Source organism: Mesocricetus auratus, unplaced genomic scaffold (genome assembly GCF_017639785.1).
Source record: "Mesocricetus auratus isolate SY011 unplaced genomic scaffold, BCM_Maur_2.0 Super-Scaffold_3006, whole genome shotgun sequence".
Taxonomy (NCBI): domain Eukaryota; kingdom Metazoa; phylum Chordata; class Mammalia; order Rodentia; family Cricetidae; genus Mesocricetus; species Mesocricetus auratus.
Genome location: NW_024429181.1, coordinates 29,032 through 54,718, shown reverse-complemented (window position 1 = coordinate 54,718; position 25,687 = coordinate 29,032). Strand labels below are relative to the sequence as shown.

Here is a 25,687-nt window from a genome sequence, read left to right as displayed (position 1 = left end):
CTAGGTTTTGAGAAGGTTATTCATTCTGGAACATTGCCTATTCCTGATATGACAAAGAGTGTTCATATGTGGCCTTCTCAAGATAATGTAGCATTTTGGAGCAAAAATGAAGCCAAGGAGTGCTGCACTAGAAGCCAAGATAGAGAATACTTCCATAGCCACCATGACCTTCCCCTTGGTGCTGTGGTAGACAGGGAGAAATGTGATCCAGACACAGAAGAACACCAGCATGCTGAATGACAGGAACTTGGCTTCATTGAATGTGTCTGGGAGATTCCGGGACAAGAAAGCCATAGTATAGCTCCCAAGTGCCAAGGAGCAGAGGTATCCCAGGACACCATGGAAGGCAAAAGCTGAGCCCTTGTTGCACATAATGATGGTAAGTTCGTGTTCAGAATGATCATCTTGGTCAAGGAAGGGGGGAGAGGTTCCTAGCCAGATTGCACAGAGGACAAGATAGTTCATAGTACATATGGGAATGATAAAGTTTGGGGCCTTTGATATCATTAACCACCTCATCATTCTGTTTGGAAAAGTGACCTTGAAGGCAATAACCACTGTGATAGCTTTGGCCAACACAGTTGCAAGAGCCACAGTGAAAGCACCTCCAAAAGAGATCTGCTGCAATATACAGCAGGTAGTAGTAAGACAGCCAATGAAGAGAAAGGTACAGAGGAAACAGATGATGAGTGTGATGAGCAAGGTATAACTGAGGCTTCTATTATTAGCCTTGACAATTGGAGTGTCTCTGTTCTTTACAAATAGTCCAAGAACTGTAGCTGAAAGTACAGAGAAGCAAAGAGCTACAGTTGTGAGAGACATCCCCAGGGGCTCGTTATAGTCAAGAAAACTTACAACTTTCTCGAGGCAGATTGTCCTCTCTGGGTTTGCATAATGACTTTCTGGACACTTCCTGCAGTGATCCATATCTGTTCAGAAATGAATGTGATAATGACTCAATGTTGATCATTTTTGTCCTAAGTCATTTTACAGTCCCTGTTACTTGACTTTTTTACCTGTTACCTTCCTTTTTACTTAGCAACAAAGTAATAAATATTCTGCAGGGAATAATTCCAAATTCATGCAACCTGTCTTCCTTGTTAGATATTTCACTTGTTATTTATATGCACATACAGGTGTATGAACACAACCCAGCCCTCATTTCTCCTGCTTTACTCTAAACTTCTCTCACTATTCTTTCCCAAGTCAATGTGCTCTTTATATCTTGATTTTTACATATTAATACACACTGAGTCTATTCAGTTACGCTAGTCTATTTATGCTGTGGAGGCATCTACAGAAACATGTGTAGAATTTCAGAGTCCACAACTTTAAGGAAAATTGATGTCCCTTTTTTAAGTCATCACATGTTCGGTAGTTTCTTATAAACCCATCTACTTTATAGTGATATTAATCAAACTAATACTATGTCATTATCACTTATGAATTTCCCCTTCCTTTTGTTCTATTGGTGTATTTGTGGTAAAATTGAATTGAATACTGCATTATATTGCACAAAGTGACTTCATTTTGGATACCCATCATATGTTATATTCTCACAGGAGATGTATATATAAAAGAGGGAGAATTTCTTTTGAAATAATTTTCATAAGTGTAATTCTTAAGTGAGGATTCAAATTTTTCTGAGCTTCATAATTTTTGTGTTTAAAATATTGTTTCTTCTGTGTTGAATCTTTACTGAATAATCATAACTACATTGTCAAATATTTGAAAGGTGCACTGGTGAACACTTGTCATTACTATTGAGGAAATGTCACAAATATTGGAACTTTTCTAGAGAATCTAATAAAAGAGTCCTATAACATGTAACTCTTGTTAGTTTGGAAAATTCATCTTTTGTTTGAAATTCAGGCACACTTATTTATACATATTATATTTCCACTGTCAATTTCTCCTGCGTTTCTTAAAAGTAACTCAAAGGTTTAAATACACTTTAGCAGAATAAAATATAATTCTCTACATCTTCCTGGCACTATTGAGACACATTGAGATGACTTTTCTCAGGACAAAATTTTAAGATACCTCAAGGTCGGTAATTTCCTTTCTTTCATATGGAATTTTTGATTTCCTTTTGGTTTTCTAATTTCTAATGAATGAGCAACATGTATAGTTCCATCCCTTAATAAACAAATATGATATGTGTTAACACAAAATGTATTATATAGAATGAGGATCTATGTTTCAAGATCTGGTTAATTTTTACATAAAATACAATCAGTAATCTTTTCAGCTTCAATGTAGAATTAGGTCCAATAATTTTATTATGTATACTTATTAGAAGGAAATTGTATGGGTAAGTGAAACTCTCTTATTAAATACACATGAAAAATATTCATGAAACTGCCACAAACAAAAGTGCCATTATACATGTGTACATCTGTTTGGGCATTAACTCTCTCTCTCTCTCTCTCGTCTCTCTCTCTCTCTCTCTGTCTGTCTCTCCCTCTATCTCTCTTTCTCTGTCTCTCCCTCTTTCACTCAACATCTTCCTCTCTCTCTCTCTCTCTCACACACACACACACACACACACACACACACACACAAGGACATAGCACATAAACACATAATATATACATCCATAGATATTATTCATTTATATAATATATATATATGTAATGTCCATATGTTCATATATATGCCTTTTTATTTATATGTATATTCCTTAAGTGGGGTTACTTTTGGCAGACAGCTTGAGGGCACAGTTATAATATCTCAACATGGAAAATTCATGGAAGAATTTCAGAAACAACATAGGAAGTCAAATGTAATGAAATACTGTAAAGGAAGAATCAATAACAGATATTGGATCACATTTGCACTTATAAATTCTCAGGTATGACATCATACATATTACCTGGGAAAGCTTAGACCCGATCAAATATCATGTATGGAATATTTGTGTAATAACTCCCCTTGCATAACGAGCTATTTATTTCATTACTGTTATAAGAGGAAGATTCAGCTGGGCTTTGGTGGTACACTCCTTTACTCCCACACTCAGGAGGCAGAGGCAGGTGGATTTCTGTGAGTTCCAGACCAGCATGGTCTACAGAGCAAGTTCCATGACAGCCTCCAAAACAATACGGAGAAACCCTGTCTTGAAAAAAACCAAAAAAGAGGAAGATTCCTCTGTATTTAAGAGTGTGGCCTGCCTGAGAATGCAGCATAGGACTGATCAAGATCCCCTGAATGGGGGTGTCTGTGAGAAGGCCAGGTAATCTATTGGGCCTTGGGCAATATTCGGTATTTATCCCGAATATACACATAGACTTTGGACTCCCATTCAACAATGGGAAATGCACTCTCACCCTGAACTCTTGGGGGAGGGTCTAGGCCCTGCCCTGGATGAAATGACAGACTATGGACACCCCCATGGAGGGCCTCACCCTCCCTGGGGAAATGAGGGGACATTAGGAGGTTTGGGGGGTGAGCACGTGAGGAAGGGAAACAGAGAAGGACCTGGAACTGACTTGCGAAGCAACCTTGTTTCTAATCTAAATGTAAATTTAAAAATAAATATAAAAAAGTATTTGGCTTTTGCTAATAATTAGTTCATATGCATCAGATTCTCCATAACAAAGAACATTTGGGTAGCATAAACAGGATTCAATAAAGATTTATTTCATGTTTTAATAGAACAAGAAATGAGCTAGATGAAAGTTAGGAACATTTATCAAGGCATAGGCATAATCAAAATACATAATATGAAATGGTCAAAAGATACAAAAATAAATATACATTCAAAATTTTTATAGCTCTGGTTCTTTATAAATTACTAGGTATGAAAATACTGATTCTTTTTTTTTTTTTGGTTTTACGAGACAGGGTTTCTCTGTATTGTTTTGGAGGTTGTCAGTCCAGCCTGGCCTCGAACTCACAGAGATCCGCCTGCCTCTGCCTCCCGAGTGCTGGGATTAAAGGTGTGTGCCAAAACCACCTGGCATAAATACTGATTTTTAAAGATATTTCTTCCCATAGAAAGATGCCTTTTCATTGAAGTTGAGGTTCTATATTCCACAGTAGCTCTTAGCTCATGATCGAGATCTACATAACAGATTGTTGAAATTGTCTTGAGGCTATTGTTGTGTTACATGGAGCAGAACAATAGAGATATACATAAGCATTGCCATTAAACTGGTAACTTTGAAATTTATTTATGGTGTACAGTCAAAAACCCGTGGACTGAAGTCATGAAGCACAAATTTCTAATCTTCTGCTCAATATGAAAAATGGTGCATGGGAGGAATACTCATCAGTTTAACTTATCGTACACTTATCTGCATCCTAATAATTTTGAAATAGAGTTAGTAAATTATTAAAGTTTGGTACCCTGTTACCTTGTGCTAAATTTTGAGGGGAAGTAAAACATGTTGATGAGACAAAAAGTACAGGATTATCTTGCAGTTGTCCATAAATAAAAATGAATTACAAAATTGTATGCCTTGTGTGATTAATTCCAGAAATGGTAATAAACATTCTGCATTGTAAATAAGAGAAGATAGCTGATGGTTGGGGGCTGCCATGCTGGCTTCCATCGCAGAGGCAGATGGCAAGGGACCCCAGCAGCCTAATCTCCAGCTCCAACCACGGATGTAGGCCTGTGCCTCTGCTTGGAGTATACCACTGGGGCTTCCATCCTAGTGTTGGGAACCAATGCACCATAGTCTCCTCCTCCAGCCACTGGACCAAGTAAACCAGGTTCCATTTCCGGACCACCTGACTGGACCTGGGTTCTGCCACTGAGGCTTCCATCCAAGTAGAGGTGGCAGGATACAAGATACCACCATAGTTTCCTGCTCCACCCATGGAACTAGGACTAGAACAGATGTGTATGCATAGGGTATACTGCTGCATCTTCCATCCCAGTGACAGGAACCAACACACTATACACTCCTGCTGCAACAACACTCTCACCATGAGACAGGAATAATAGACAAACACTTTAAAAAGAAGCAAAGGGTCTAATAGAAGTTATGATCCAATTGCGATTAACAGACATCTATAGAACATTCCATCTACATAAACAAGATTATACCTTCTTCTCACCACCACATGGAAACTTCTCTATAATCGACCACATGCTTGGCAACAAGTCAAACCTCAGCAGTTACAAAAGTTGCAATAACTCCATGCATCTTATCAGACCACCATGAATTAAAATTAGAATTCAACATTAACAGAAATTGCAGCAACCCTACAAACTCATGGAAATAGAATAATGCACACATGCACCATTCCTGTGTAAAAGAAGAAATAAAAAAGAAATTAAAGACTTCCTTGAATTCAGTAAGAATAAAGACATGTCATATCCTAACATATGGGACAGTTTGAAAGCAGTTCTACTAGGGAAGATCATAGCACTAAGTGCACACATGAAGAAACTGGAGAATTGTTATAATAGAGAACTAACAGCACAGCTGAAAGCTCTAGAACAAAAAGAAGCAAACTCCCCCAGGAGGAGTAGATGCCAGAAAAACATCAAACTGAGGGCTGAAATCAATAAATTAGAAACTAAGAAAACAATACAAAGAATCAATGCAACAAAGAGTCGATTCTTTAATAAAATCAACAAGATAGACAAACCATTGTCCAAACCTACCAAACAGCGGAGTGTGAACATTCAAATTAACAAATCAGAAATAAAAGGAGTGGCATAAAAACGGACCCTGAGCAGGTCGTACTTTGAAAACCTGTACTCCACAAAATTTGAATATTTAAAGGAAATGGACACTTTTCTGGATAACTGCCACTTGCCAAAATTTAATCAAGAGAAAATAAGCAATTTAAATAAATCTATAACAACTATGGAAATAGAAGCAGTAATCAAAAGTCTCCCAACCAAAAAAAGCCCAGGTCCAGACTGCTTCAGTGCAGAATTCTACCAGAAATTCAAAGTATTCTTCTCAATGTATTCCATGCAATAGAAGTCGAAGGGTCATTGCCAACCTTTTTCTAAGAGGCTTCAATAACCTTGACACCAAAGCCACACAAAGACACTACTAAGAAAGAGAACATAAGAACAATATCTCTCATGAAATTAGATGCAAAAATATTCAATAAAATACAGGCAAATCTGATCCAAGAACGAATGAAAACAATCATTCAACACAATCAAGTAGGTTTCATCCCAGGGATGCAGGGATGTTTCAACATATGAAAATCCAACAACGTATTCCACCATATAAACAAGCAGAAAAACAAAAATCCCATGATCATCTCACTACATACAGAAAAAGCCTTTGATAAAATCCAACACCCCTTCATGATAAAGGAATTGGAGTAATCTGGGATGACAGTAACATACCAAAACATAATTACAGCTATATAAAGCAAACCAACAGCCAAATTTAAACTAAATGTACAGAATATGAATGCAATTCTGCTAAAATCAGGAACAAGACAAGGCTGTCCACTCTCTTCTTACCTTTTAAATTGTACTTGAAGTTCCAGCAAGGGCCATATGAAAACAAAAGCAGATCAAGGGGATACAAATTGGAAAGGAAGATGTCAAACTTTCACTATTTGCAGATGATATGGTAGTTTACATAAATGACCCAAAGAACTCTACCAGGGAACTCTTACAGCTGATTAACACCTTCAGCAAATTGGCAGGCTACAAGATCAACTCAAGAAAATCAGTAGCCCTACTTTATACAGATGATAAAAGGCTGAAAAAGAAATCAGAGAAACATCACCCTTTACAATTCCCACAACAACATAAAATACCTTTGGGTAATGCTAACCAAACAAGTTAAAGGCCTGTATTGCAAAAACTTTGATTCTTTAAAGAAAGAAATTAAAGAAGCATCAGAAAATGGAAAGATCTCCCATGCTCTTGGATAGGTAGGATTAATGTAGTAAAAAGGGCAATTCTTCTAAAAGCAATCTACAGATTCAGTGCAATTGCCACACAACTACCATCACAACTCTTCACAGACTTTGAAAGAACAATAGTCAATTTTGTATGAAAAAGACCCAGGATAGCCCAAACAACCTTACTCAACAAAGCAATTACTGGAGGCATCACTATCCCCGACATCAATCTTTATTATAGAGCTGAAGTCCTGAAAACAATTTGGAATTGGCACAAAATTAGACAGGTAGACCAATGGAATCGAATTGAAAACCCTGATATTAACCCAAACATGTATGAATGTCAGGTCTTTGACGAAGAAGCTAAAAATACACAATGGAAAAAAGAAAGCATCTTTACCAAGTGGTGCTGATATAACTGGATGCTGGAATGTAGAAAAATGTGGATAGATCCATGTCTATTGCCATGCACAAAACTTAAATCCAAGTGGATCAAAGACCTCAACATACATCCAGCCACACTGAACCTCTTAGAAGTGAAATTGGGTGGTACCCTTGAACAAACTTGTACAGGAGATAGCTTCCTGAACATAATACCAGTAGCACAGACAGTGAGGTCAACAATTAATAAATGGTACCTCCTGAAACTGAGAAGCTTCTGTAAGACAAATGACACAGTCAGCAAGACAGAAAGGCAGCCCACATAATTGGAAAAATATTCACTAACCCCACATCTGACACTCTTTATAGATGTCTTACAAATGCTAAGGGAAGAAGGGATCCAGCTCCGACTATTATATCCAGCAAAGCTTTCAATTACTATAAATGGGGAAAACAAAATATTCTGTGACAAAGCCAGATTTATCCAAAATTTACAAAGAACACAAGAAGCAGTTCTCCAAAACACCAAAGGATCCAATTAAAAAGTGGTCTACAGAAGTAAATTGAGAATTCTCAATGGAGAAGTGTAAAATGGCTGAGAAGTACTTGAGAACGTTCTCAACATCCTTAGCCATCCAGGAAATGAAAATCAAAACAACTCTGAGATACCATCTAACTCCTGTCAGAATGGGTAAAAAATAAAATACACCAATGACAATTTATGCTGGAGAGGTTGTGGTGTATGGGGAACAATCCTCCACTGCTGGTGTGAGTGCCAACTCATACAGCCACTTGGAAATCAGTATGGAGATTCTTCAGAAAAATGCAAATAAACCTACCACAACACCCAGCAACTCAAAATGATACCCATTTATACAGGAAGGATGTCTGTTCCACTAGGTTCATAGCAGCATTATTTGCAATATCCAGAACTTGGAAGCAACCTAGATGCCACTCAACCGAAGATTGCATAGAGAAAATGTGGTACTTTTACTCAATGGAGTATTATTCAGCAGAAAAACAATGGAATCCTGAAATTCGAAGGCAAATGGATGACACTAGAAGAAACCATCCTGAGCAATGTAACCCTGTCACAAAAGAAAACATGACATGTACTCTCTAATATTTGGATTTCAGACATATATTTGGGTAGTGCCAGCCTACAATCCCATGGCCAGTGAGTCTGGGAAACTAAACCTTCATTCAGCGGCTGATGGAAGCAGAGGCAGACTCCCACGGCTAAGCACTGAGCTGAACTCAAGGAATCCAGTGACAGAGAGGGAGCACTGATGACCAATGGGGTTAAAACTGGGATATTTGAACACCCAGCCACAGCTGAACTGACAAGAGTTAGCTCTTGGATCCCAGCCTGATGCCCGGGTATCCAACATGGTCAAGTCTCCCTGAATGTGGGTGTCAGTGAGGATGCCTAGGTAATATATTGAGCCTTGGGTAGTAGATCAGTATTTATCCTGTGTATACAAATGGATTTTTGACTCCCATACAACAATCAGAGGTGCACTCTCACCCTGAAATCTTGGGGGAAGTTCTAGGCCTTGCCCTGGATGAAATGACAGACTATGCACACCCCCATAGAGGTCTCTCCCTCCCTGAGGAAATAAGGGATATTGGGGGCGTTGGTGTGAGATCACTGGAGGAGGGGAGGGAAAGGGAGAGGGATCTGGAATTCACATTGGAAGCAACCTTGTTTCTAATTTAAATTTAAATATAATATATATACATACATATATATATACATATATATAAAGAAATACAGCTCAAATGTACAGAAAACATGTACAACAAAATCATAGAATTAAACTTCCCTAAAATAAAGTAGGATATAAGAAGGATATGCCTATGAAAATACAAGAATCTTACAAAACACAAAGTATGCTCGACAGAAATAGAAGTCACCTCGCCATACAATATTGAAAACATTAACCAACAGAATAAAGAGAAAACATTAAGAGCAGGTAAAGAGAATGGCAAAGTAACTTATGAAGGCAGACCTATCCAAATTATACCCAACTTCTAAATGGAAACTATGAAAGCCAGACGATCCTGGATAGATGTCTTACAAACGCTAAGGAAACAAGGAATCCAGCCCAGACTACTATATCTAAAAAAAGCTTTCAATTACCATAGATGGAGAAAACAAATTATTCCATGACAAAGCCAGATTTATCCATGAATCCAGCTGTGAAGAAAGTGCTGCAAGGACAACCTAGGCCCAACCAAGATGACTACAGTCACAAAGACATAGGCAATTGATATTCCCACTTTTCGAAACACCAAAAGAAAAATAGAGGAGAACCTACACACAATAACAGCACTAGCAATATATCAAGGACAAACAAGAATCGTCAATCGATGGTCACTAATATGCCTCAATGTCAATGGTCTCAACTTGCCTATAAAAAGACACAGACTAGCATAAAGGGTGGAAAGACAGAACACATCCTTCTGCTGCAAACAAGAAGCATATTTCAACATCAAAGACAGATGTTACCTCAGAGTAAATTGTTGCTAAAATATTTTCCTATTAAATGGACACAAGAAGCAAGCTGGTGTAACATTGCTAATATCTATCAAATTAGACTTCACATTAAAATCAATCAAAAGAGATGAAGCACAACATTTCATATTTATCATAGGAAAGGTCCATGAAGAGGAAGTCTCAATTTTGAACATCTGTGCCCCAAATACAATGACACCCACATTCGTGAAATAAGCATTACTAAAGATGAAATTGCACATAAAATCTCAGAAACTAGTAGTAGGAGACTTCAACACTATGCTCTCACCATTAGCCAGGACCTCCAGACGGAGGCTTAACAAAGAAACAAAAGAATTAATAGATGTTATGACCCAACTGGGCTGAACAGAAGTCTATCGAACATTCCAACTAAACACTTTCTTCTCAATGCCACATGGAAGCTTCACTAAAATCAACCACATAATAGGAAACATAGCAAACCTCGACAGATACAAAGAATTGGAATAACCCCCTGTATCTTATCAGACCACCATGCATTAAAATTAGAATAACACAAGTGGCAGAAACCCTACAAACTCAAGGAAATTAAACAATGCACAATTGTCCCATCCCTGGGTAAAGGAAGAAATAAAAAAGAAATTAAAGCCTTTCTGGAATTCAATGAGAATGAAGACACAGCATGTTCAAACTTATGAGACACTCTGAATGCAGTGTTGAGTGGAAAGGTCACAGCACTAAGTGCCTACATGAGGAAACTGGAGAACAGTCACACTAGAGAATTAATAGCTGACCTGAATCTCTAGAACAAGAAGAAAATTCACCAAGGTAGAGTAGATGCCTGAAAATAATCAAGTTGAGGGCTGAAACCAATCAAGTAGAAAGCAGGAAAACATTGCAAAGAATCATTGAAACAAGGAGTTGGTTCTTTGAGGAAGTCAACAAGATAGACAAACCTTTGTCCAAAATAAGCAAAAGGCAGAGAGAGAGAGCATGCTAATTAACAATATCAGAAATGAAATGGGAGATGTAACAAGGGACACTGAGGAAATCCAGCGAATCCACAGGGCATACTTTGAAAATCTGTAATCCACAAAATTCAAAAATTTACAGGAAATGGACAATTTCCTAGATAGATATCATTTGCTAAAACTAAATCAATAACAGATAAAAAGTCTAAACAGACCTATAAGCCTTAATGAAATTTCCGCAATCTTCAAAAGTCTCACGACCAAAAGAATCACAGACCTAGATGGCTGTTGTGCAGAATTCTACAGAAATACAAAGAACAGCTAATTCCAATACTCCTCAAAACGTTCCACACAACAGAAATGCGAGGCTCACTGCCACATTCTTTATATGATTGATACAATTACTTTGGTATCCAAGCTACACAAAGACACGACTAAGAAAGAGAACTACATACCAATTTCCCTCATGAATATTAATGCAAAAATACTAAATGAAATACTGGCAAATCAGATCCAAGAAAATCTACCAATGCAATCCAGCATATAAACAAACTGCAAAAAAACACATGATCATCTAACTAGGTTCTGAAAAAGCCTTTGAAAAAATCAGCACCCCTTCATGATAAAGGTCCTAGAGGGATCAGGGATAACAGGAACATGGCTGAACATAATAAAAGCAATATACAGTAAACCAACAGCTAACATCAATCTAAATGGAGAGAAACGAGAGAAACTCATCACAATTCAATGCAATTCCTAGCAAAATTCCGGCACACTACTTCACAGGCCTTGAAAGAACAATAATCAACTTTATATGGAAAAACAAAAACCCAGGATAGCCAAAACAACCCAATAAAATAAAGGAACTTCACAAGGCATCACCATATGTGAATTCAAGCTCTATTACAGAGCTGTGGTCCTGAAAACAGCTTGGTATTGGCACCAAAATAGACAGGAAGACATATCAAATAGAATTGAAAACCCTGATTTTAACCCACACACATATGAACACTTGATTTTTGACAAAGAAGCTAAAATTATACAATAGAAAAAAGGAAGCATCTCAACAAATGGTGCTGGCATAACTGGATACTGACATGCAGAGGACTGTAGATAGATCCCTGTCTATTGCCTTACACAAAACTTTAGTATAAATGGATTAAAGACCTCAACATAAATATAACCACACTGAAAGTCTGAGAAGGGAAATTGGGAGATACTCTTCAATGAATTGGTACAGACCACTTCCTGAATATAACACCAGTAGCACAGACACTGTAATTGACAATTCACAAATGGGACCTCCTGAAACTAAGAAGCTTCTGTAAGCAAAGGGCACAGTCAACAAGACAAAAGGGCAGCCCACAGAATGGGAAAAGGTATTCACTAACCCCACATCTGACAAAGGGCTGATGTCCAAAATTTACAGAGAACTCAAGAAGCAAATCTCCAAAACACAAAATATTGAAAGTTGGTGCACAGAACTAAATAGAGAATTCTCAATAGGGAAGAATAAAATGCCTGAAAAACACTTATAAATTTTCTCAACATCCTTAGCCATCAAAAAAATCAAAACAACTCTGAGATAACATCTTATTCCTGTCAGAATGGATAAAATCAAGAACACCAAAGACAATTTATGCTGGAAAGGATGTGGAGAGAGGGGAACATTCCTCCACTGCTGTTGGGAGTGCCAACTCATACACCCAGTTTGGAAATAAGTAAGGAGATTCCTCAGGAAAATGGGAATCAATATACCAAAAGACCCAGCAATTCCACTCTTAGGCATATATCCAAAAGATGCAAATTCTTACAGCAAGGTCATCTGTTCCACTATGTTCATAGGAGCATTATTTGTAATAGCTAGAATCTGGAAGCAACCTCGAAGCCCCTCATCTGAAGAGTGGATAGAGAAATTGTGTTACATTTACACATTGGACTACTACCCAGTGAAAACATCAATAGAACCTAGAAATTCACAAGTAAATGGAAGTCTCTAGAAGAAACCACACTGAGTGAGGTAACCTAGTTACAAAAATATAAACTTGGTATTTACTCACTCATATATGGATTTTAGACATGGATCAGGATAGTTACAGTCTGCAATTCCACTGACAGAGAGTCTGGAAAACAGGAAAAAACTAAGAGAGATATGCATGGTAACCCCGAGAAGAGGAATGAGTCAAGTTCTCCTAAACAGATTGGGAACATGGCAGGAGGCTTAGGGGGTGGGATGTGGGAAGAAGAGAGGGGGAGAAGAGGAGGAGATAGTAGCTCATGGGGGAAAAGGAAGGTTGAATGGGGGTAGAATAGTGGGAGAACAGGATGAGAAATAACATAATAGAGGGAGTTATAGGATGGAAGAGAGTTCTGGCACCAATGAGACCTCAAGCAATCTAAAATAATGACACCAACTGGCAAGGTAAGCAATAGTGGAGAGACTAAATAAAAATACCCATTCTTAATAATGAACTTGACGTCTACCTTATATGCCATCCTTGATCCTTTATCCAGTGACTGATGGAAGCAGAGGCAAACACCCACAATTAAACACTGAAGTGAACCCATGGAACCCAGTGACATAGAGAGAGGAGTGATGAGCAAATTGGCAAAGAATGGGCTGGTCAACCAACAGAGGCAGCTGATCTGGACAAGGGGGAGCTCTTGGACCCAAGACTGACAGCTGGGATGACAGCATGGGACAGATCCAGGCCCCCTGAGTGTGAGAGTCAGTGAGGACGCCTGGGCAACCTATGGGACCCTGGGCAGTAGCATTTATCCCTGGCATACAAATGTACTTTGTGTGTCCATAGTACAAAGAGAGATGATCTTTCAGCCTGGATTATTAGGGGTGTGACTGTACCCTGGCCTGAGAGAAATGACAGAATCTGGATATCACCTATATGGAAGGAAATGGGGATAGCGTGCGAGGCTGTGTGAAATGGTGGGGTTGTGTGGAAGGAGGAGAGGGAGTGGGAAATGAGATTGATATGTGAAGCAATGTATTTAAAATTAAAGTAATAAAGTAAAAAAAGAAAGAAAAACATTCACAACTCATTTCCTTTATGTTAGAAAGGTCTTGATAGCTTTGTTTGTGGGAAGCAACATGTGGTAATTGTTTAAAATGAAGACTTATTCCAAAAAGAAAAGATTTCTGCTTACCTGTCTCATTAGTAATCTCATTGTCAGGACAAAGAATGCAATCATAACAGCAAACAGCCTTGCCTTCAATGGAAACTTTCCTGAATCCAGGTGCACAGTTATTGCTACATACGGATCGGGGAATCTAAGAATAAGGGAAGCACTGTTAAAAATACTCTGTGTTTATTGAAAACCCTTATAATACTGGATATGTATATTACATAACTTATTTGAAAGCTTTATAACTACAAATGCAGGAAAGGATTTTAAAAGGCCATGTCTTATACAAGATTAATTTGAGAGTTTTACAGTGTTAGAGATTTTGGAGCATAATGAGGTAGGGACAAGTTTGAAGCAGGTATGTCAATGAAAACATGACTTAGAAGGGCAACTGCTCCTTTCAGACAGTTCCTGTCTCTATGTACTGAATAACGTGCTGATAAACTTTTAAGTCCACCATCATTGTGAATCATACTTACTACCTTGACAGGACTTACAATCATCATGGAGGCCGATTTTCAGGTATTTCTATCAGTAAAATTAAAGAGAAATTTAAAGTTTTCACTCTAAAAGTGAGTGTCACTATTGATTGATAGTTGTCTCAGAAGGAATGGGAAAGTGTAAAAAATGCTATTTTGGTTCTTTTTGGTTTAAATATTGTGTCATTAGGAACATCATGATTCCAAAGGAATAAATTTTCAAAGATAAGTGCTGCATCTAAACACTTTCAGTAAAAGAAATACTTTTTTCGATTATTTTATCTATGTACTTATTTGTGTCACGACTTGAAAGAAACATATACTGTTTCTTTATAGAAACTGTACGATATAGTAGTTTCCCTTTAAATACATAGAAAAAGGAAATGTTATTTGATTATGTACTGAAACTGTAAAACATGGACTAAAAAATTAACTATTCTACTGTAAACAGGACTGAGAAGTGATGGACCCACTTCCCTCTGGGTACGTACATCCACCAGGACCTCAGTCCCAGGGCAAAAACCTGACTCCAGTGCCCACAGCTGTCTTCCACACTTCCATGTCATCAGGAAACACTCCTGAAGGCAGGCTAGACCAACAGCTCTCCAATGAGATACACTTTTCCCCAAACCCACCCATGCACAGTGAGTTCAACAGCTCTCTGAGACACAGGTACCTAGTGCACATACTACTGAGAGAGAGAGAATTGAGAAAGACGAAACAGAGAGAGGAATGAGAGCTGCAGCTTAGGACACAGACATCTACTGCACACCATGGAACCTTCTCCAAAATTGACCATGTACTCAATTACAAAGCAAATCTCAATAGATACAGAAAAATTGGAATAACCCACTGTGTCATATGCTATTACCATGGTTTAAAGTTAGAACTAAACAGGCTTCAAAGTGTACTATAGAGCTATAATAATCAGATCAGCTTGGATTTGTCACCAAGACAGACAGGTGATTTAATAGAATTGAGTAAAAGTCCTTTATATCAAACTACACACCTATGAATACCTGACATTTAAGAAAGAAGCCAACACTGTACAATCGAAAATGGTAAACCTCTTTCACAAATGATGCTGGAATAACTGTATGTTAACAGGCAGTTATATATATTGCCGTGCACAAAACTCAAGTCCAATTATGTCAAGAGCCTCAAGGTATATACAGGCACATTGAATCTGATAAAAGATAAATTGGGCTGGAAAACATTGATACAGGAGACTACCTCTTAAATATAAGACCAGTAGCAAAGACACTGAGCACTATAATCAATAAATGGGACCTCCTGAAAACGAAAAGCTTCTATAAGGCAAAGGATATTACCAAGAAAAAAAATCAGCCTACGAATGGGAAAAGATCTTCCCCAATCCATATCTGGCAGAATATTTTTTATTTTTTTAATTTTTATTTTTCCAGGGAGGATGAGGCCATCCATGGGGGTGTCCATATTCTATCATTTCATCAAGGGAAGGGCCTAGACACTCCCCTGTGAGTCTAGGGTGAGAGTGCACATCTCATTGTTGGATGGGCACCCAAAGTCCATTTGTATACCAAGGATAAGCACTACTCTACTACCCAAAGCTCAATAGATTACCTAGGCCTCCTCACTGAAACCCACGTTCAGGGGGTCTTGATCAGTCCCATGTTGGAATCTCAGCCATCAGTCTGGGATTCAAGAGCTATCCCTTGTCAGGTTAGTTGATTAAACCAGCCCAATCTTAACCCCTTTTATCAGCAGTCCTCCATCTCTGTCACTGGATTCCTTGAATTCAGTTCAGTGTTTAGCTGGGGGAGTCTGCCTCTGCTTCCATCAGCCACTGAATGAAGGTTCTGTTTCGCAGATTCTCTTGTCATGGGATTGTAGACTGGCACTCCCCAGATATATGTCTGACATCCAAATATTAGAGAGTACATGCCATGTTTCTCTTTTTGTGACTGGGTTACCTCGCTCAGGATGGTTTCTTCTAGTGTCATCCATTTGCCTGCAAATTTTGGGATTCCATTGGTTTTTTTTTTGCTGTATAGTACTTCATTGTGTGAATATACCACATTTTCTCTATCCACTCTTTGGTTGAGGGGCATCTAGGTTGCTTCAAATTCTGGCTATTACAAATAATGCTGCTATGAACATAGTCGAACAGATGACCTTGTTGTATGATTGTGAATACTTTGGATATATACCTAAGAGTGGAGTTTCTGGGTCTTGTGCTAAGTTTATTCCCATTTTCCTGAGGAAACTCCATACTGATTCCCAAAGTGGGTGTACGAGTTGGCACTCCCACCAGCAGCAGAGGAGTGTTCTCCTTTGACCACAAACTCTCCAGCTTAAACTGTCTTGCTTTTGGTGTTTTTGATTTTAGCCATTCTGACAGCAGTAAGATGGTATCTCAGAGTTGTTTTGATATGCATTTCCCTGATGGCTAGGGATGTTGAGCACTTTGTCAAGTGCCTCTTAGCCATTTTAGAGTCCTCTATTGATAATTCTCTATTTACTTCTGTATCCCATTTTGTAATTGGATCCCTTTGTATTTTGGATACTTGCTTCTTGAGTTCTTAGTAAATTTTGGAGATCAGCCCTCTGTCAGATGTGGGCTGCCTTTTTGTCTTGCTGACTGTGTCCTTTGCCTTAAAGAAGCCTTTCAGTTTCAGGAGGTACCATTTATTAATCGTTGACCTCACTGTCTGTCCTACTGGTGTTATCTTCCGGAAGCTGTCCCCTGTATCAATTTTTCAAGGGTGCCACCCACTTTCTCTTCTAAGAGGTTCAGTGTTTCTGGATTTATGTTGAGGTCTTTGATCCACTTGGATTTAAGTTTTGTACATGGCGATAGACATGGGTCTATCCTCATTCTTCTACATGCCAGCATCCAGTTATGCCAGCACAATTTGTTTAAGATGGTTTATTTTTTCCATTGTATATTTTAGCTTCTTTGTTGAAAATAAGGTGTTCATACATGTATGGGTTAATATCAGGGTTTTTAATTCAATTCCATTGGTCTACCTGTCTATATTTGTGTTTGGCAGAATTTTGATCTGCACAATTCATAAAGAACTCAAGAAGCTAGACATCATATAGTAAAAAAATATACCAATTTAAATGCAGGGTACAGAGATAACAGAGAATACTCAATAGAAAAATATCAAATGCCCAAAAGACATATAGGGAAGTGCTCACCATCCTTAATTATCAGGGAATACCATCTTATACCTTTCATATGGCTAAGATTAAACATACTGATAACAGTCGACACTGGAAAGAATGTGGAATCAGTGTAACACTCCACTGCTTGTGGGAGTGTAAAATTTTAAAGTCATTTTAAAAATCTGTATGGCAGTTTCTATGAAAATTGGTAATTAACCTAGATCAAGACCAAGCAGTACCACTTTAGGGCATTTAAACATAGGACACTCCATCATGGCATTACGACATTTTCTAAATAACATTTATAGCAACAATATTCAAATTAGTCAGAATCAGGAATCAACTCAGATGCCCCTGTGATGAAGAATGGATAAGGAAAATGTGGTACATTCTCTTAAGTGACTACTACTGACCTGTAAAAAGATGATGACCTTATGAAATTTTCAGGCACATGGATGCCCCTCAACCAAAGAATGGTCGAAGAAAATGTGGTTCATTTACACCATGGAGTACCACTCAGTGGTATAAAATAATGACCTCATGAAATTATCAGGCAAATGGATGGAACTATAAAAAAAACCTCCTGAGTGAGGTAACCCAGATTCCAAAAGACAAACATGGCATGTATTTATTCATAAGTGGATACTAAATGAAAGCAAAGTATAACCAGACTAATACTCTCAGCTCCACAGAAGCTCTGTAACAAGGCAGACCCTTTGAAGGACACATACACTAAATACCCGGCCAAGGAAAATTAGATAATATACACAGAGAAAACTTGTGGTGGTAAGTAGTAGGGGAGGAAGGATGAGAACATGAGGGAATGAGATGGCTCTGGTAGGGAAGGATAGAGTGAAGAGCAATGAAATAGTATATTGTCAGAGATAGCCACAATGGGTTTAGGGAGAAAACTGGTGTTAGTGTATCACCCAGGAATCCAGAGAGATGGCCCCAGTAAAACCACTAGCAATAGTAGAGAGGATTCCTAAATTGGCCTAACTCTGTAATCAGGTTGATGAATAGATCAACTATCATCATAGATTCCTCATTCAGTAACTGATGGATCCAGACACAGAAATCCACAACCAAAAATTTTACAAGCTTTTGGAATCCAGAAGATGAAGGTTAGAGGTGTATATGAAAATGGAGGTGTAATTCATAATGGAAAAATATACAGAGGCAGTTTATCCAAGCTCATGGACACTCATTTACTCTAGATCTACAACTGTAGTGACTCCATGGGACCAAACAAGGCCCATCACAGGTGGTCGACAGCTGTGAACCTTGGAGTACAACTGTATAAAAACACATCTAACAACAGAAAGACTTACATGACACCACTAGAGTCTAGGGATTATTCCAACGCAGATAAAATACAAGAGAATGACATTAAAACAACCTCGTGAAAATGATAGAGGCCCTCAAAGAAGACAAGAGAAAAATCCCTTAGGGAAATGGAAGAAAAATCAAACAAAAATCAAAGAAATAAAAGAATCTCATAAAGACAGCATGGAAAGCCAAGAAAAACAATCAAACAAATGAAGGAGACAATTCAAACAGTTCAAGTCCTGAAAACAGAAACAGAGACAATAAGGAAAACACAAACTGAGGGAATGGTGGAAATAGAAAAGCTGAATAAATGAACAGAAACTACAGATGCAATCATAACCAACAGAATACAAGAGACAGAATACAGAATCTCAGGTGCTGAAGATAAACTAAAGGAAATAGATTCATCGAACAACAAAAATCTTAAATACAAAAAAATTTTAACACAAATTATCCAGGAAATATGTGACACTGTGTAAAGACCAAACCTAAGCATTATAGGTATATAAGAAGATGAAAAAGCCCAGCTTAAAGTTGCAGAAAACAAATTGAACAAAATGATAAAAGAAAACTTTCCCAAGCTGAAGGAGAACATATCTATGAAAGTACAAGAAGCTTACTGAACACCAAATAGACTGGACCAAAAAAAGTTACCTCACAACAAAATAATCAAAAAAGGAAACATACAGAATAAAGAGAATATTAAGAGTAGCAAAGGTACTGTACAAGTAACATATAAAGGCAGATATACCAGAATTATACCTGTCTTCATGGAAACTCTGAAAGCCAGAAGGTCCTGGATGCATGTTCTACAAACACTAAGAGAGGACTGATTCCATCCCAGAATACTATAGCCAGCAAAATTCTCAATCACTAAATTTGCAGAAAGCAAAATATTCCATGACAAATCCATATTTACACAATATATATGCACAAATCCAACCTTTACAGAAAGTTCTGAAAGGAAAACCCCAATCCAAGGATGTCAAGTACACCCACACAAACATAGGCAATAGATAATCTCACCTTAACAAAAGCCAGAAATTGGGGAAAGACTCACACACAATAATACTACCACCAAAAACAAATTCAAAGCAAACAATAATCAACAATCCATGGTCATTAATATCCATCAATATCAATTATCTTATCTCACCTATAAATGGACACAACATAAGAGAGTGAATATGAAGACAGAACCCATCCTTCAGTTGCATCGAAGAAAAACACCTACCTTCAAAGACAGATGTTACCTCAGAATTAAGGGTTGGGAAAATAATATCCAATCAAATGGAGCTAAGAAGCAAACAGGTATGGCCATCCTAATATAAAGCAAATTAGACTTCAAAGTTAAATTAATCAAAAGACATGAAGAAGGTCATTTCATATTCATCACAGAAACATCCATCAGCATGAAGTAAAAATTCTGAACATTTATGCACCAAATATAAAGGTCCTCACATTGGTAAATGAAATATTACTAAAACTCCAATCACACATTAAATCACACACACACTCACACACACACACACACTTATATCAGGAGACTTCAATACCCAACTCTCACCACTGGACAGGACTATGAGACAGAGACTTAAGAAAGAAATGAAGGAACTAAAAGAATTTATGACTCAATAGGATTTAACAGACATATATAACACATTCCATCTAAACACAAAAGAATATAATTTTTTCACATCCCCGCATGGAACATTCTCTAAAATCAACCACATACTAGTCAATAAATCAAGCCTCAACAGATACGAAAAAATTGTAATAACCCCCTGGATCTTATCAGACCACCATGGCTTAAAATTAGAATTCAACAACAACACAAACTGCAGAAACTCCACAAACTCATGGAAATTGAACAATGCTCAAATGCATCACTCCTGGAAGAGGAAGAAATAAAAAAGAAATCAATCACTTCATGGAATTCAATGAAAATGAAGGCACAAAATAACCACACCTATGAGACACTCTGAAATCAATTCTAAGAGGAAAGTTCATAGCATTAAGTGACCACATGAATAAACTGGAGAATAACCACACTAGATAATTTACAGGACTCCTGGAAGCTCTAGAACACAAAGGAGCAAACTCATCCACGAGGATTAGATTCCAGGAAATAGTCAAACTGAGAGCTGAACTGGAAAAATATAGAAAAAAGAAAACAATACAAAGAATCAATGAAACAAAGAGTTGATTCTTGAGAAAATAATCAATATAGACAAGTCTTTATCCTAAAGAAGAGAGAGAGCATGCATATTAAGAAAATCAAAACATGGTATGTACTCACTCATGTATGTTTTCTAGACCAGGTGAAAAGTATTACTAGCCTATAATCCAGAGAAGCTGGGAATAAAGGAGGACCATAACGGAGACATAAATGGTCTCCCATTGAAGCAGAAATGGACAAGAGCCCCACAACAAATGCGGGTATGGAGGGAGGTGGAATAAGGTAGGAGAAGCCAGAGGGGAGAATAGGAAGGAGAGAGTAGAATATGAGGGATCAGGAATATTAAGTGCAGAGAGGAATAAAGGAGAGCATGAAAAGAGACACATCAATAGAGGGATTCACTAAAGGTTAAAAGAAAAATATAGGTAATTATACAGAGATCCAAATGAATTTTCCCACCTGTACCCTAAGCAATAGTTGAGAGGCTACCTTAAATGTCTTTCCCCTTTAATGTAAATGATGGCTACCTTAAATGCCATCCTAAAGCCTTCATCCAGTAGCTGATTGAAGCAGAAACAGAGATCCATAGCCAAGCACAAAGCCAAAGTCCTGGAATTTAGTTTCAGAGATGGAGGAGTGATGAAAAAAGGGGTCAAGGCCATGATATAGATAGAATTCTAATATAGACATTGTGTGTTGGGTCGAATGAAAAGTGGTAAATATAGATACTGGTATTCGACTACATGTATCACCAATAATGGTACTGTAGACAGAGTTGTGAACAATTTAGTAGTTGCAGTCTTATGGCAGAATTATTTCACTCGTGGGAATCTCTAAACGTTTATAAACTTCACCACAATTCCAGTTTTCTCTCTGTACTACTAGTGTATTGATTGACACATCTTGTTTCAGAATCCTTCCCATCTCTCCTGACTAAAAAGGACTATAGTATGGCAAGTATTATGACTGAAAATAAACTCTTTTTACAAAAGTCAGTTTGATGAGTTGTTTGCTCATTGCAAGAAAAGGTAATTTTTATATAGTTTTCTGGATTAAATTGTAAATTAAGAGACTTCTCCAGCACATTATCCTATGACAAACTATGGAGATTGAACATCCCATTTCTCAGATACACCTAATTTGTGTCAAGCAGTCAATAATAACCCATGAATGACTGAATATTATCAGACATTTAAACCTAAAAAATCATCTTTTGGAGTCAGAGAACAATAAAATACTGCTAGTGATTTTTCATTCTTCTCTACTTGTACTTTTGTAGTATGGGGTTTTGAATTAGAAACCAGGTTTCATTTTACTTACTGATATACTGTGTTAATATAACAATTTTAATCCTTCAAAATAAATCATAACTCACCTTTGAATATATTTTTGGCCATTGTATCAACTGTTCTGCTAAAGATAACTGTTGACCCTGGAGAGCAATGGGTAAATATGTTCCCACTTTCACTTTTAGTCCAAGACCCTTTGGAAAATTCCAAAAGTTTAGAATGTCATACTTATCATCTAACTCCTGTTTCCAATCTAAAGTCATGTTGCTTCTGACAAGATTATTCCTCAAGAAAGAGTGAATCTGAAAGGGATGCAAGAACATATTTTAAAGTAGTTGTGAGCAGTTGACAACAAATGGATAACAGAGTGATTCTTGTTGTTTATAATTTCTGGTGTCAGTCAACATTCTAATGTAGGTATCACTGAGGATGAGTAAGGGTTTCCTGGGTGAAGGTGATGCCATTCTATCTCTCTAGAGAAATCCAACCTCAAGATGTTCTTCTGAATAAACTCAGGAAAGGAAGTAATGAGTATTGATTGAAGTAAATATCAACTTCCTGTTTTTAAAAGTTATACACTTTTACTTACATGCATAGGTGATCCCAAAGTTCCATGAATAAACGGTGGACACTGATGACTAAATAGTGAAAATAAGTCATTTATGTACTAGTACCTTGTACTAATGAGCCATCATTGGTTCAGTTAGTGAGAGAATGTTTATTTTTCTAATGAAATCTCACAAGATGAGAATGTTGTAAGGCTATTTGTGACACAATTTAAATATTCTTAACATTATTTTCTATTTGCTACTACCATCCCATTCCACAGCAACTTGCACACAAAAAGCTGCATTTCCTTGCAAGATAAGATAACAAATTAAGATTCTCCTTAGATTTTTATTACAATGCTCAAATATGCAATACCTAATATGGGGAATTTTCAAATTCTTCAAGAATGTCACATCTCCCCAAACAATAATACAATTGATTGGGGGTTACCTGCCAGGGAAAGAACATCATTTCATTCCCATTTTTAAATGGTTGCATTTGCACTTGTTGAAGACTCATCTCATGGAGACTGTGGGCAACAATATATACAGCCTTGTATGTATTATAACTCTCTTCACTCATTGACATATCAAAAATGTGTCTAGGCAGGAATTCCAAGGAAGCATTTGGTTGACATCTCTCCAAAAGTTGACAATTAAGCTCTGAAAATGAACATTCGAAGAACAAAAACCATAACTTAGGAAGGTAATTGTCTTCTGGGTAATTAAAAGGATTAACTGTTTTGATAAAATTTGGAAACTCCACAATCTCCTCATGTTGAAGTGAAAAGATGAGACTTCCATGGAATGAATCTAGCAAGAAATAATCATCATGGTCGGTAACATCCCATTGAGAACTCATAACCCACACTTTCCATGTCAAAACTTGTTTTCCTAGGTTCAACATCAAACCTTGTAGTGAATCACTGTCCCCAAAAATGATGATGACATTGGCCAATGATTCCTGGATCTTCCCTAAATTTCCCCAGAATCTGTAGGAAAATGAAGTCCATGTGCTTGAGATCATTTCGACAAAAGCTATACAGACTGCAGTTTTCTCCACATTTTTTCTGAAATCTGACAGAAACTCAGTCCCTCTGTGGTCATCTGGAAGAAGCAGACCAACCCAGTTCCAGTCAAAATGATCCATTAAAGAGACCATGGCAAGAGACAGGGATGAGCCTTTGTGGGCCATCTGATAAAGAGAATTAAACTGAGTTCGATCACTCAAGATAGGATCAAATGGACCAATGGTAAGCTGAAGAGAAATCAGTTAGGAACAAGAGTCAAAATAATGCATCACACACAATGCCCATTCTAAAGGAACAGAAGGAAATGATCAGCATGATGATTGGTTCATCCCAAATTCAATGGTAAATATCGGTGACAGAATCTCCACTGAATTACTAAATTCCTCTCTATTTTTAATTCATCCTCATTCTATCCTCCATTATTCCCTTTCTTCTTTTCTTAGTGACTAAAATATGGACCAATCTCCATTTGTGAAGACATTTGCCACAGATAGCTAAGCAATCCATATGTCTCTTTTTTTACCTTAGCATAACTCTGAACTTTCAGCATGGAGATCTGACTATAACTTAAATATTTTATCTCACCTGTGGGAATTTGTACCGTTGAAGCAGTATCCCAATATGGGCAGACTTCCCCATGGTGGTCCTTTAGTGTAGCAGGTGAAATTTTCTCCCTTACACACATATAGTTAGAGAATGGTTTAAAGCGGCCTGTGATCCAAATGAAAGGTTTCCCCAGAATGTTTTTCTCACCGTCTGGGACATAATAAAAATCAAATCCCAAAGATAACTATATGTCCTCAACTAATTCAAAGATTCAAACAATGGCATCACACCCAATGCCCTTCAAAAGGAAGTGATCATTCTGGAGTTTGGTTTATCATGATTTTAGTGGGAAATCTCTCTGACAGAATTTCTGGTGAATTAATGAATTGTCTTCCATTTTACACAATCCTCTTTGTCTCTTCCAACCATTCGATTCTTTCTTTTCATAGTGACTGAATTATGCATCCATCTCCAATGGTCTAGACACTTCTCACAGATAGCTAAGTAATCCATGTGTCTCATTTTTACTTAGCTAACCTCTGAATTGTCAGCAAAGTGTTCTGCCTGTAACTCAAATATGATGCCTCACCTGTGGGAATTTGTAGAGTTGAAGAAGTGTTGCAATATGAGCAGATTTTGTCCATGATGGTCCTGTTAGTGCTGCAGCTGACTTCCTCTCCTTTACACAGTTATAGTTAGTGTATGGATAATGCATGCCTGTGAACCAAATCAGGGCATTTCCAAGAACGTCTTTCTCACCATAAGGGACATTATAAAAATCAAATCCCAGAGATATGTTTGGCAAAAGATGGGGATTCCTGTTGATCTCCTCTATGGCAAATACCAGGGCTAAGATGAACTGGTAGTTTTTAAAATTATACCTGAATAAATAAAATAAACTTACACTAGAGAATGTCATAGATCACTCAAATCTGCAGCTCAAACCAATGTTTTTTTCAAGTTTAAATATTAGTGTTTATGTACAGTCCACATTTATACTTTCTCACATAAATACTGGAATTCAATGAATTAGGGTACCTTGTTAGAATTAAATAAAATCCTATAGTTAGTATTCTCACATTGAAAGTTCCATGACAGCTCACTTTATTTTCATTTGTATTTAACCACTATGAAGGTTTTGACCATTGTAAGGTGCATTCCTTTTGCCAGTCTGGTCCCAGAGCCACGTCAGGCCCAAATGAACACACAGGATGCTATATTAATTATATTTCTCATGTGACTAGCACTGACATAATTATTAACCCAAAACTGCTGATCTGAGTATAGCTACATGGTGTTCTCTTACCAGAGA

General features: G+C 37.4%; 1 protein-coding gene across 1 annotated transcript; it reads right to left on the bottom strand.

Moving 5' to 3' along the window:
• LOC121138817 (vomeronasal type-2 receptor 116-like) lies at positions 1 to 25,258 on the bottom strand. Its single transcript, XM_040741588.1, has 5 exons — positions 24,965 to 25,258; positions 23,250 to 24,056; positions 22,337 to 22,552; positions 13,846 to 13,969; positions 1 to 929 (listed from the first exon to the last, which is right to left on the bottom strand). Exons 1-5 carry the CDS (start codon positions 25,088 to 25,090, stop codon positions 1 to 3), a joined length of 2,202 nt encoding a protein of 733 aa, XP_040597522.1. The 5' UTR covers positions 25,091 to 25,258.
• Between the last annotated feature and the right edge of the window lie 429 nt (positions 25,259 to 25,687).

Coding starts and splice junctions, on each gene's coding strand:
- LOC121138817 (XM_040741588.1), bottom strand. CDS start 25,090: ATGCATTATCCATACACTAACTATAACTGTGTAAAGGAGAGGAAGTCA. Junction 24,057..24,964: donor AACTCTACAAATTCCCACAG/GTGAGGCATCAT, acceptor ATTTCTCTTCAG/CTTACCATTGGTCCATTTGA. Junction 13,970..22,336: donor GGCCAAAAATATATTCAAAG/GTGAGTTATGAT, acceptor CCTTATTCTTAG/ATTCCCCGATCCGTATGTAG.